Source organism: Hakea prostrata, chromosome 6, assembly GCF_041222555.1.
Source record: "Hakea prostrata isolate BN-2017 chromosome 6, UWA_Hpros_2, whole genome shotgun sequence".
NCBI classification, from domain to species: Eukaryota; Viridiplantae; Streptophyta; class Magnoliopsida; order Proteales; family Proteaceae; genus Hakea; species Hakea prostrata.
This window is the reverse complement of record NC_142605.1, coordinates 29239150-29252206: the sequence shown is the minus strand read 5'-3', so window position 1 is coordinate 29252206 and position 13057 is coordinate 29239150. Positions and strand designations below refer to the sequence as shown.

Sequence of the window (13057 nt, the reverse complement as noted above, 5' to 3'; positions counted from 1 at the left end):
CCGATAAACTATCTGATTATTGATTGGTGATTGTCATTTTTTTATATTTTTTATTTCCGATTACCAATTACCATTACCGATTATTAGTTTTTGAATCCGATTATTAGCCCCTTTCTTAGAAAAAAATGTTAAATACTTTAATTTAACTCAATAATTTTCGATTTCCAATTACCGGCATCCGAATTTGATTATCATCTATTTTTAGAAGAAAAAAATGTTGAATACTTTATCCTATCCAGGTAAGTTTTGTCCGGATATTATCCGACCACATAAGCAATTATTTGAATCCGTAAAATGTTTTCGATAATAAAAACTCCGGATAGGATACGATTAAACTAATACAAATGTAAATTTAGAAGACGAATTTGGACTATCCATTTACAAGTCTTCTAGTTACCACCGGTCCACCACTATTATGTAGTGGAGTTGAGAAAAATAAAATGGAAGTACCACTAAAAAAATCCAACAACAACAACAAAACAAAATGAATGAAAGTTGTATCTTTATTTTAGGGGAGGGGAGTTCTCAGTTATCAGCCGCCAAAGGAAAAATCCTCATGGTATGCTTGCACCAAAAGGAAGACCTCATGGGTCGCTAAGGAACTGCTACTTATCGCTGGATCTAAAAACTGGAATCGAAACCATAGCCCAGATTCGGTTAGAGGATGGCTGTTATTCGTCTATAGTAATCCTAGTAAGAGCTGCGTCAATGCAGACCAGTATCACTGACCATTGCAGAAGAAACTCCATTAGTTTGAAGACAGCCTTTGCTGGGAGATGAAGCTCTGCAACAGTTCGTCTGTTGCTGATGTCTGCTACGTTGTGTCCGGTACATCACTTGGTCAACAAGGTATGTGGCACTTCTCCTCTCTGGTTCCCAGCAAAACCCACCACCCATATGAACGACTTCTTCAAAACCCTAATTTTGTTCTCAGTCGCAAACCCACGAAAAATCCTAAATGGTCAAACAAGGAACTCTTCTTCTGCTTCTGCTACTCTTATTACCTCCACCAGCGTTACAAATTTCGATTTTTTAGATCAGTTCTTGCCTTTTGGAAACTTGGATTTGCCTAATGTCGTTAATCCGCATGAAAGGCGTTTAATTGTGGTTGGGTTGTCGAAAATGATCAAACGAAAACAAGGATATATTTTGAAGGAGTTTTCTCAAAGTTTTTGCCCCGTTTTCCTGATAAGGATCATGAAATTTTTTAATGATCGTCAATCGGCTTTTGCGTTCTTCAAGTTTGCATTTCGGAATGATCCAGAGAGCTCAATTCAGTCGTGTTGTCTTGTGGCTCAACTTCTCGCCGCGAAGGAGATTCGTTACCTTTCGCAGGATGTTCTTTCTTGGGTAATTGCAAGAGTTGAACCTGGTAGATGTAAAGATGTGGTGGATTTTATGTGGAGGGATCACCATTTTTACCAGTCGGATTTCTCGGTTCTTGATTCACTTATGAGGGCTTTTATGAAGGTTGGTATGGTTACGGATGCAATGGAGCTTTTGGGTAGAATAAGGAACCTTGGATTGAGACCGAGTTTGTCTGCCATGTGTATTCTTTTCAAGCTTTTACTTCAGAGGGGTGATTATAGTAGTGTTTGGAAATTGTTCAAGGATTTGATTCATAAAGGACCTGCTCCTAATAATTTTATTTTCAACGTTATAGTTCATGGGTTCTGTAAAAGAGGACATCTTCAAGTTGGGGAGAGTCTGCTGCACTTGATGTGCAAATTCCACTGTAAACCTGATGTCTTTACATGTAACATTTTGATCAACGCGTACTGCATCAGTGGCAGAACAGCTGATGCCTTTCATTGGATCCGTTGGATGATCTATGTGGATTGCAGTCGAAGTGTTGTTACTTTTGGTACACTTATTAATGCTTTATGCAAGGAGGGGAATATGGAAAATGCAAGAGCAATCTTTGATGGACTTCAAGATGTTGGTATTGTTCCAAACACGGCCATGTATAACATCCTCATTGACGGATATGTCAAGGCAAGAGAGATTGGGCAGGCTAATTTACTATACGAGGAAATGCGGGTTAAGGGCATAGCTCCTGATGGTGTAACTTTTAACATTCTCTTTGCTGGGCATGATAAGTTTGGGAGTGAAGAAGATAGAGACAGGTTATTGGGGGATATATCCATGTCAAGTTTGGTTCCTAATCATTCATTGTCAGATATTTCGGTTGCAGGGTTGTGTTGGGCTGGTAAGCTTGATGAGGCTATGGATTTCCTACAGGATATGCTTGAGAAGGGGGTACTTCCTACTGTTGTTGCATTTAACTCAGTAATTGCAGGTTATAGCAAAGCGGGGGTAGATAACAAGGCCTTTGAAGCTTACAGGGTTATGACACAATTTGGTCTGACACCTTCATCCTCCACTTGTAGTTCGCTGCTTATGGGCTTGTGCAAAAAAGGTAGGGTAATAGAGGCTGGAGAACTTATGGGTAAGATGATAGAGAAGGGTTTCCCCATTAACCGAGTAGCTTTCACTTTGCTTTTAGATGGTTATTTTAGGATGGAAGACACAGAAGGGGCCCAGATGTTGTGGGAAGAGATGGAACAGAGAGGGATATCTCCAGATGTGGTTGCATTCTCAGCTTTCATCAATGGGCTTTCAAAATCAGGTCTTGTGGATAAGGCTTATGGAGCATTTGTAGAAATGCTGAGGAGGGGTTTTGTGCCTAACAACTTCACCTATAACTCATTGATTGGTGGATTTGTTAATTGTGGAAAGTTGAGTGAAGCCGAGAGGTTGAAGGAGGAGATGAGTAAAAGAGGACTTCTCCCGGATATATTCTCTATTAATATGATCATTAACGGGTATTGTAAACGGGGCTGGATGAATTCAGCAAAGGATGTATTTATGCACATGCACAGGATTGGGTTAACCCCTGATATTGTTACATACAATACCTTGATAAGTGGGTATTGTAAGGCTTTTGACATGGTTAACACTGAAGTTTTTCTGAGTAAAATGCATGCTAGCTGGTGTGACCCTGATATCTTTACGTATAATATACGGATTCATAGTTGCTGCAGTATCCACCGGATCAGCCATGCTGTGAGAATGTTGGATGAGCTTGTTTCATCAGGTATTGTTCCTAACACCGTAACATACAACACTATGATGAACAGTGTTTGCAGTGACATACTGGATCGAGCTATGATATTATCAGCAAAGTTGCTTAGGATGGGTTTTGCTCCTAATGTTGCCACTGTTAATTTATTACTCTCTCACTTCCGCAAGCAAGGGATGCCTGATAGAGCCTTGATGTGGGGCCAGAAGTTTCATGAAATTCCCCTTGTTTTGGATTGGATTACAGATAAAATTTTGGACCGAGCTTCTCTTGACCTGCAGGAAGGTGCAGAAATTTCAAAAGAGAATTCAGGGATGAATGTCTTCCTCGACTTTCTCATGTACATGACATATGAATATCTATACAGAAATAAGCCTCCTGTTGAGTTGGATAATAAATACTTGCTGCAAATATGACCTAGTTTAATGGATTTCACAAGGCCAAACTAGCAGGACAATTCTACTGGGCATCAGGATTTCATTTGTACAGATTCATTGAGAGAAAGGGAACTTAGAGGTGGTCTTTCCCTGATTGCGCTAGAAGTAAAAAGGCATTGATTCCAGGAGATATAAAGGATTAGGCGGCTGACAAGGGTGGTCTTTCCTTCACCCTGTTACCAGATTAATTTGTTGGGAGCCTATCTTCCCCTACTTGTACTATTGTTGTAGTCTTCTATTAACTTTAGAATCGTTTAGATGACATATGAGAAAATTCAATCAAAAATTTTGGTCCAATATCTGCTTTTGAGCCCGAGTGTATCACAGACCACTAAAAGTGCAAGACTGTGTACATGGTTTACACACAAGATTGAAGTTTTGAAGCTGTGGTTGAGACCCCTGCAGTATTTCCATCAACCCTATGAAGTTCCTTTTTCTTTCTTTGTTAACCCACCATTGTCATTCAAAGTGAGCAAAGGAAGTGGTCGAGCAGTGCTCTGCTTCATTAGGCTTTGGTGGATCTTCTGTAAGCGAACTAGTCTGCTGGAGCTTTTTCCTACTTTTGACTGACATTGGCACATCCAATTTACCATGCAAGCTAAACATGTTTTTAGTGCAACTTACAACCAAATATATCTATTGCCAATAATGTCATTTGGACAACGCTTCAATGGTATGCTAACTATATTCTTCTTGGTTATTATTTACCTTCGACTGAAGCTTCCCAAAAAGTAAAAGAGTAGATATCGAGGAACAGAGTGGAAGTATCAGCATCTAAAGTTGAGCTAGATCTTTGAAGCGTAACCTAAAACCCCATTATTTTCCTTCCACAACTTCACTCCAAAGTCTAAACTCTGAAAGTAGTTCTATAATAATTCCATACATTTTCTCTTGGTAACACTTCAAACATATTTAACAAGAATTAGATAATATAATTACATCAACTGCTTCATTTAACTTACAAATCAGGTTGGAAAACTATAAAATAGCCGCTTTGTTTTCATGGGTTTCTCCACCCGAAAAGAACAAGTAGAGTAGCGTTGGAAGACAGATGTATTCTGGCTAACTAGTATTTCTCGCAGCAGCCTTCTTCGTTTGTAAGCTTAATGCTCATGCCCCTAAATTTGAATGGTTGGGCAGAATTGTGATTCATACCCTGAGTGACAAAGGGAATGATCTCATTATATTTATATATCTCTGCAAAATTATAAATCTTCTAGCGACCACATTGCAATTCTCACTCAACTGTGGCCAGGTGAGCCATCCACCTCTTCGAAGATTGAGAGATGCCAACAGGATTTGATTTCTCATCAGAGTCAACCAGGTGGATCTTTAGAGGACTCACGAACTTTTCGGGGTGTTTTCTTCTTCTGTATGGATTGCCTGCTTCAAGCTTTCTACAACTGTGCTCATCAATGGACGTTCTTTTGGGGCCTTGCTCAGGCAACTGTCTGCCAATTTGGCAATTTGCTTTGCTGAATTTAAAGAATACTGGTTTTGAAGTCGTCGGTCCATTATCATGCTGAACTTTCGACTCTCCGCAGGGAATTGTTTTACCCACTCCACAAGCTTTTGCTCTGATCTTGGGCGGTTTCTCTCCAATGACCTTCGACCTGTAAGGATCTCGTATAGAACCACACCGAAGCTGTATACATCACTCTTGGTTGTGAGATGGCCAGTCTCGACGTAGTCTGGAGCAGCATACCCATAAGTCCCCACCACCTGAAAACAAAGAATGCATCCTAATGTATATGAAAAGAGAATTCATCATCATAATTAAAAATGTGATCTATCAAAACCAAGTATCCCACCATTTGACTGTTATTACACAAGAGACTAGTATGCTGGAATATATTCTAGACTTAGAACACATCTTGAAAACCAATGTTTCTCTATTTTCTCTCCCTCAGAATGTACTTTAGACAAGAACCTATTCCAAGAATGCATACCAAACAAAGCCTAAGAATGGCAGTAACCAGAGGCTGGGACCAGCTTAGCTATTGGCAAATTTTAAGAATGGCTATCAACAGGGCTGATAAACTTGTAGGCTCTGTCATCCCTCCTTGCTATAAAAAGTTTGTACTATAAATATTATAAGGTAGTTCTTTTCCTTTTTTTGGGGTAATATAAATATGTTAGTTCACCCCTTGTCCATCTTATAAGTTATCCTGTGAATGCAAAGTGTGCTGAATACATACTGCTGTAGATACGTGAGAGCGTCCATCTGCTGGTCCCTCCCTTGCAAGTCCAAAGTCTGATAACTTTGGTTTGAAACTTTCATCCAGTAGCACATTTGATGATTTAAAATCCCGATATATTACCTGTATATTAAGCATATGTGAGATAGGATAACAACACTAAACAAACGAAAACCTAAGAATGAGATAATAATAGTCAACCTGATCAACTAAAACCCAATATACAGCTATTGCTTTCAAGATTTCCAACTTTAATAATCATTCAATCTACTTTGGAGCATCAATGATCTTCCAGAGCACTTTAGAGACTCCAATGTATGGAATAGAGTGGATACAATCAAGAAGGGCTTGACCCATCAGATCACAAGGACTCAATATTTATTTCGACAACCAACTCAACCCCAGATAAAATCTGGGAATGTAGAACTTGATTATGGTAAGATCCTAAGAGGTTTCTTTTTAGCAAATCATATCATCTGGTGATACATGGATCAATAATTGACAAAAATCCATTACAATTCCTAGTATAAATCAAATTAGAGAAGAAGAGTAGGTTAAAATGAAGGATCAAAAGGTCTACATCATCCATTATAAGCCATGCATATTCAATTTTGTGTCAAGAAATAAGTTTTCGGAGTGAGACCTGAACTTCCAATTCTTCATGCAGATACCTCAGCCCTTGGGCTGCACCGAGGACTATCTTTAATCTCGTTATCCAGGGTAGAACTGGCAGAGCCCGGCTGAAAAGATGATCTTCTAAGGTCTTGTTTGGCATGAATTCATATACAAGTAATCGTTGGATGCCTCGTTCACCATCTACAGCGCAGTATCCGACGAGTTTTACAAGATTTGGGTGATCGACAACACCAAGAAACTGAACTTCTGCCAGCCATTGTTTATGACCCTAAATGAGGAAAAGAAAGAATTGCAGGAACTAATCATTACCTAGCAAATAAGCTGAAGAAATTACATGCATCAAAGTGACCAGTAATTTAAAACAAACACATAATTAAGGAAAAAATATACACACAAAAGAACTATTCAAATTTCACCAATTTGGCAAATGTTTTCTGTGAAGCAAGTTTTGAAACCACACCTTGACTAATACCTTGATGCTCTCTATAACATTTTAACATAGTAAGACGAACCATGGACTGATGAAATAAGAACCTAAGAATGGGCATGTTAAATAACACAACCTCGATATATATCTACTCATCCAATTAAATTACAGAAACTCCAAACTGCTCAGTGATAAATAAATAAATAACAAATGCATATTTTCCCAGTAAAATTTATTAATCCACTCTGATGTTGTATTGACTTCAGATTGGGATGCAAAAGAAGGTAAAACCATGCAGCACATTCTTTTCTTATTATGCCCTACTGGGGGGGGTCCCTCCTTAAGTCAGTCGTGTTATCTCCAAAAAAATGAAACAGCTACTAAATAATAAAAATTGAATATTTAAGTGATGCTCACAATAATAATGGTGACATTAATGATAGCAATAGCAGAAGTAACTGATTATCCCTACTGAACAGGCACATTAAATTTGTGGACTGCATTCATAAACAATCAACAAACTGCAATCTGACTAACCTTCCAACAAGAATTACAGCAGAAAAGGGGTGGTCATAGGGTTTTCCTCTCCCCATGATACATCCACTGGAATGTTCTACCTAGTGAACTATGATAGCACAGAAAGAGGGTAATAGACATATGAGAAAGTACAAAGGATGCAGAAGAAATTAATCTGTCGATTTGGTGTCCTATAATATTAAACTAAAATTGGTATCAGTGAACAACCTGAGAATTGGTTAGGCCTATATTGCATTTATTTCCTTCAACAGTGAACTTATTTAACAATATATCATAATTGCTGTTGTTCTACAAATAGAGCAGCTCACTTTTTCTTCAGAATAATCATTAAAATTACCTAATTCAAAAAATATTTATGGCATTTTCATAGTGAATGCCCTTGATATTTTAATTTCAAGGGTTTTTTTTTTAAAAAAAAAAACAGATAGAGACAGTAAACTCAAAAGGGATTTGACAGTGGATCTCATCAACACCCACTTTATTTCTACTGAAAGCATAATGCATCCTGAAATTCTTAGAAGAAACAGAATTTACAAGGAGAAAACTTGCCCATGAGAAGAAAATGAAGAAAGGAAAAATGAACCATTTTCTTAGTAAATAGCATATACTCATTATACTCTCCAAGATGCTGACAATAGCACTCCACGAGAACATGTAACGTCCTCTACCTAAAAACAACATCTTCATAAAAGTTGGTTTAGCTGAACCTCCTCAATAGAGAATAGAAGGATGGAAATCTAAAGTTATATTCCATAAGTAACCAAGATTATAGATATGGTATCGGTGTCAATCTCAGCTGATGCTGATACTGATGATTATTCGGTGTCGGTATCTTATCAGGATCAAGCTAACCAGATTCCTCAACAGATTAGCCTATATCCTTTATTAGAACATGCATGTAACAAAAAAATTTTGAGAAATTATTTTATTGATTCCCTCATAGAAGTATCATAAACAACCAGCAGCACAGTAATTCTTACAATTGAATTATACAAACAAGACATCAGTGCACCATACACTAGAATTATCTCTTACAACTAGATGCCTTGATATACAAGGTACAACTCCATACTCTTGAAAGCAAAGTTGCAATATTATCAGGGTTAACCCTATCATCCCAGCCAATCCATGAATCCTGGTTTATTTATCATTACCAATCATATATTCAAAAATAAATAACATAAAAATCATATCACATTCATGAAGTCACTAAGTCATCTTTCAAATGCATATATGATAAACCCACAGGAATTCAAAGCCATAATGGCTGCAATATGTAACTAAAACCAGGTCTATATCTAAGATTTGGAGGCTTTAAAACAAAAGATGAAATTGTTCATTCTGATTCCTATACATATCAAAGATAGAACTTCAATTACAAAAAACAATAGAACATGAATAATGATATATATAGTTCATGACTACAACTGATCCTTATTCTCATGTCTTTGTATTTCAGATAACAAAGCAATGTGCACCACAGAAATGCAGCATTTAGATGGAAATATGTTTGGGGGGGGGGTGTATTGGAGTGGTAGTATTTTTATTTCCATGCGGCTGCCAGAAAAGAAGAATGAAAGAAAGCAGGAAAGAAAAACTTTAATTACACACTTTGGCTATCTGGTTGCAGAAGTTATAAAGGGAAGTGAAATTAAACAAAAAGAAGGAAAAACATAATTATAATCATTTCAAATCATGATTGTCTAACTAGCTCTAAATCATTTCAAATTTGACAATTAAATTCTTGGAGAGGTTCGTAGCAAGAGGCATAGAAATGCCCACCAATTGATTCTCGTTCTTTTGTCATTGTCTTCTACATAACAAACTGCAATGTGCCCATGCAAATGCTTCCAAATTTACTATCAAATTTTTTTTTAATTTGCAATCAATTCCATGAGACTTTAAAGTATGATAAAGTTTACATCAAAGCAGTTCAGTTACTAAAAATGAAAGAATTTGAGGTAGATCACTGAATCATGTTAGGTAATGATTACAAAATTTTCTTTTTAAACCAATTTCACTTCTCTTCCCTTTAATATGAAGTTAAGAACAGTAAGTAACTTTCAGCTTATGCTCCCAATATACAAGTATCCTGATATCCCGTCTTAAAAGTGCCAGCAAAAGCAGACCCCCATAAATGCCACTTGCTCAAAAGAACAGATCAGCTCATACTTTTTCGATACAAAGGCGCTTTTTATATTAATGTAGGGGATGGAGATATTATATATGTCTTGGCGAGAGTTGAACCCACGACCTGCAGATCAGCTCATACTTGGGTCATCAAAGTTGCACACACTTCTGTTAATGCTCTTAAAAGTATAGAACTGCTAAAATTATTGCAATTCCATGAATGACCAGGAAGATTAAGGGTAAAGCTAAAATACTCCATAATTTGCCAATTTTCTTTTGAAATGTGTTAACCCTCAGAAAAATATAGAGGAAGACACAACAAGTAATAATGGGTCATATAATTGAATTGAGCTTTATCATTACAAGTTGTGATCACATTCATTTCAATAAAAGGATCCAATAAGTTAAAGGGGTCACCAAGAACTCAAACAAACAGCAAGAAAGAATTTATTTAATCTACATTAATAAACAGATAGCAAGAATTCAAACTGATGGGATCATAACACAACCTTTCTAGACTAAATTCAGCAAAGCGCTACCCACTAATTAAAACATTTTGGCATAAAAAATATCAACCAGAAAGAGACCATACCTGCAAGCCGTCTCTGTTAAGCTTCTTTATGGCAACAACCATCCGTTTCCCATTAACACCGGGAGATATAATGGTGCCTTTATATACACTCCCAAATCCACCTTCCCCGATCTTCAGCAACCTACTAAAATCACTTGTTGCGTTCCTAAGCTCATCGATGGTAAAAACTCTCAAGCTGTGGGCCTTCTCCTCATACAACTCAGGGAGACTTCGCTGCATAGAAGAGGAACCCGAAGATTTGCTAGCCTGAGCTCTTGGCGAACTATCCGGTGGGTTTCTAGTTTTGAGCTCCGGTGCTGACTTCGGTTTGTTTTTCCGACTGAAGCCGTAAAAACACTTCATTCTTCAGAACTGTATAATCTGTTCTAAATTCAAGCACCTATCACAACTAGCCTGGTCTCTGCACAATTCACCGTAGGAACGGAAGCAACAGCTTTAAAGAAACCATTCTGCCTGATTTTAACCAGTGTTGTGGGAAAACAAAAAAAACCCACGAGGAAAAGCAACAGCAAAAATGGGAAACGAAAGATATGAATTAAAGAAAGCAGAGAGGAAAATAGCCCAGTAGAGAAGAGAAAGCAAATTTGTTAAGAAAATAAAGATGGAAAGACGAAACCCAGTCAGGAAGTGGGAAACAAGGGCTAATGAAACCTTAATAAAAAATAATGATCAGAAAAGATAGAAAAATCTTTATCCAGGCGAGAAAGGAGACCAAGAAGAGAATTGAGGTTTTCTGAACCAATCAAAAGCAGGAGAAGAAAACAGAAGAGCAGAAAAAAGGGTAAAAATGAGATGATAACGACACGACCCAGATAAGAGAAGCTGAGGCAGGGATGAAAATGAAAGCAATATAGAAGGACCCAGTAAGACAAGAACCTTGTGAAGCTCCCAACAACCCATTTATGATAGATGAAGTCGATACAGCCATTAAAACCAGAATTCAATGAAGTGAAAATTACGAAAGAAATTTGTCGGTATTTTACACAAGACCCTTTTTTTTTTCTTTGTTTCTCCACCTGCTTATATCATTATTTTAATTGCTTTGTCCATTTCCTTTTTCCATGTAGACAAGATCGACGCGGTCTAAGAGACTCTTCTGCCTTTTCTTGTTCTTCCAACTCATCATCTTTGATTTCCAGGAAATTTCTAAATTTTTTAATTTCACCAAAACCAGTTACCCGCCCGCCTATCTTGACCAGCCTTCATCACAAGAAAGGAATGTTGATCAGAGAAATCAAGGGAAAAAGAATAAAGAAAACTCTCTGATTTATAGAAGTAAATGGTAGGATCTCTTATTAACTATTACATGACAAACTGTTAACATACATGATTAGATCATTTCTATGGGAAAAACAGAAAGAAAAAATCCCCTTGAAAGCATTTTATGATTATACCATATTAAAAAGAAATAAGAATTTAATTATTTCTTTTGATCTAACTATATTTAGAATTGTTGTCAACCCTCACAGTCTACTTGATTGGACTATGTTTATGTACGATGAATTGACATTTTTTTCTAATATTGTTAGGTACATTTTCTATAATATACTTATTGCATCGCGCTTGAAAATACAATAGATTTTCTAATAATTAATCATTTTTAAAAATATAATAATTGCATATAAAATTATTATAAATAAAATTATTTTTTTAATCATTATATTATTTAAAGTCCAACAAATTAATGCATAAACTTTTTTTTTTAACAAAATTTCATTAATGCATAAACTTAGTGGATAAGTAATATGTACCTTGTCATACTTAATATTATAGAGATATGTTGAGTATACATTCACAAACTACTATAATGATCGGTCAAAAATAATTTTCTACTTAGATCAAAGCGCATGCTGGCACTTGTTACTATCTCTCTCTTTCCACTATACACGAAACGGTCACTCCGTTTAACATAATACCTCTTGTTCTTTTGTCCTAACACCTTGAATAGAATAGAATAATATTATCTTGTTTATTTAAAAAACTTATTAAATTTTCATATTGTGAGCTTCTCATATTTTATTTGACATATTGCTCTCGTGTTGCTAGATGCAGTGCCTTTTTATAATTCATAGAAAAGAATTCAATGGTATTGTTTGATCTAAAACATGTAATCAAAACAATAATAAATTTTTTTTAAACAAAATTTTATATACTCACTAAGGCAAATAAAGAATCTTGCTTGGGTCCTGCACATATCAAGCCACACACTATGGGCCGTCAAATAGAAAATTTTGGTCAAAATTTCGATCTCGACCATTGAAATTCAACGGTCGAGATTCAGTTTTGGCCGAGATTTCAAATCTAACAATCTGAAATCTCGGCTTGACGGTCATGCGCATGATCCAAGCAACTCCTTATGTTGTCTCCTCTGTACCCTTCACTTTTTTGGCATGTCATGCTTCTAATTGTCAACATGTCATCCACTTACAAATAATATTCTCTCGAATATCTATCAACAAAACTATAGAAATAAAGGGATCCAATGTAGATTGGAGAAAATGGTTTTAAAGATTTTCCTCCCTATCCATTAAAATCTTGACTCTAGACTTTAAATATTTTCTCTCAAAAAATATCTAGTAATATATAACTTGATTGTGGGCTGTGACTACTGTCAATGCAGACTTTCTGTTTCTTCTCTCTTACCAAATGGTGGAAGAAAAAGCTGTCTTTTATTACCTTTTGAAATTATTTTTTGTGAACTTTTTACTTCTCTGTGGGTAGAGATTTGTATGTTGAATATGAAGTTGACATAGTCTTAAAGTCACATATGAACGCAAGACCTCATGATGGAAAAATTCTAACCTAACCATTTGATCTTTCATAAAGTGGTGAAGAAATTTAGTATTGTTATTTTTTTGGTTAAAAAATTGTATTATTATTTATATTTTATACAGAATGTGGAGACCTTTCCAGCTTTGAATGGACATTTTCAAGGGAGGATGTAGGAGTTTTCTATCGCTTATCCTGGTACACACCGACCTCAGTACACACCTGAACAGAAGAGAGAGAGAGAGAGAG

The 13057-nt window shown here is 36.3% G+C and overlaps 2 protein-coding genes across 2 annotated transcripts; one reads left to right on the top strand and one right to left on the bottom strand.

Annotated features, from left to right (window-relative positions):
• The first annotated feature begins 523 nt into the window (after window positions 1–523).
• On the top strand, window positions 524–4355 carry LOC149013158 (uncharacterized). The gene is made up of 2 exons (XM_089158641.1): window positions 524–855; window positions 962–4355. The coding sequence occupies exons 1-2, from the start codon at window positions 777–779 to the stop codon at window positions 3496–3498; spliced, it is 2616 nt and encodes an 871-aa protein (XP_089014767.1). The 5' UTR covers window positions 524–776; the 3' UTR covers window positions 3499–4355.
• A 308-nt stretch (window positions 4356–4663) lies between these two features.
• On the bottom strand, window positions 4664–10970 carry LOC149013157 (putative serine/threonine-protein kinase PBL19). Its single transcript, XM_089158642.1, is given in 5 exon segments — window positions 4664–4861; window positions 4864–5241; window positions 5718–5840; window positions 6361–6621; window positions 10040–10970. Coding segments are annotated over 5 exon segments (1209 nt in total). The 5' UTR covers window positions 10382–10970; the 3' UTR covers window positions 4664–4756.
• Between the last annotated feature and the right edge of the window lie 2087 nt (window positions 10971–13057).

Bases quoted from the DNA above. Each gene is read 5' to 3' on its own strand.
- LOC149013158 (XM_089158641.1), top strand. From the start codon at position 777: ATGAAGCTCTGCAACAGTTCGTCTGTTGCTGATGTCTGCTACGTTGTG. The intron at 856-961 runs GGCACTTCTCCT...AAATCCTAAATG, and splicing joins ACTTGGTCAACAAGGTATGT to GTCAAACAAGGAACTCTTCT.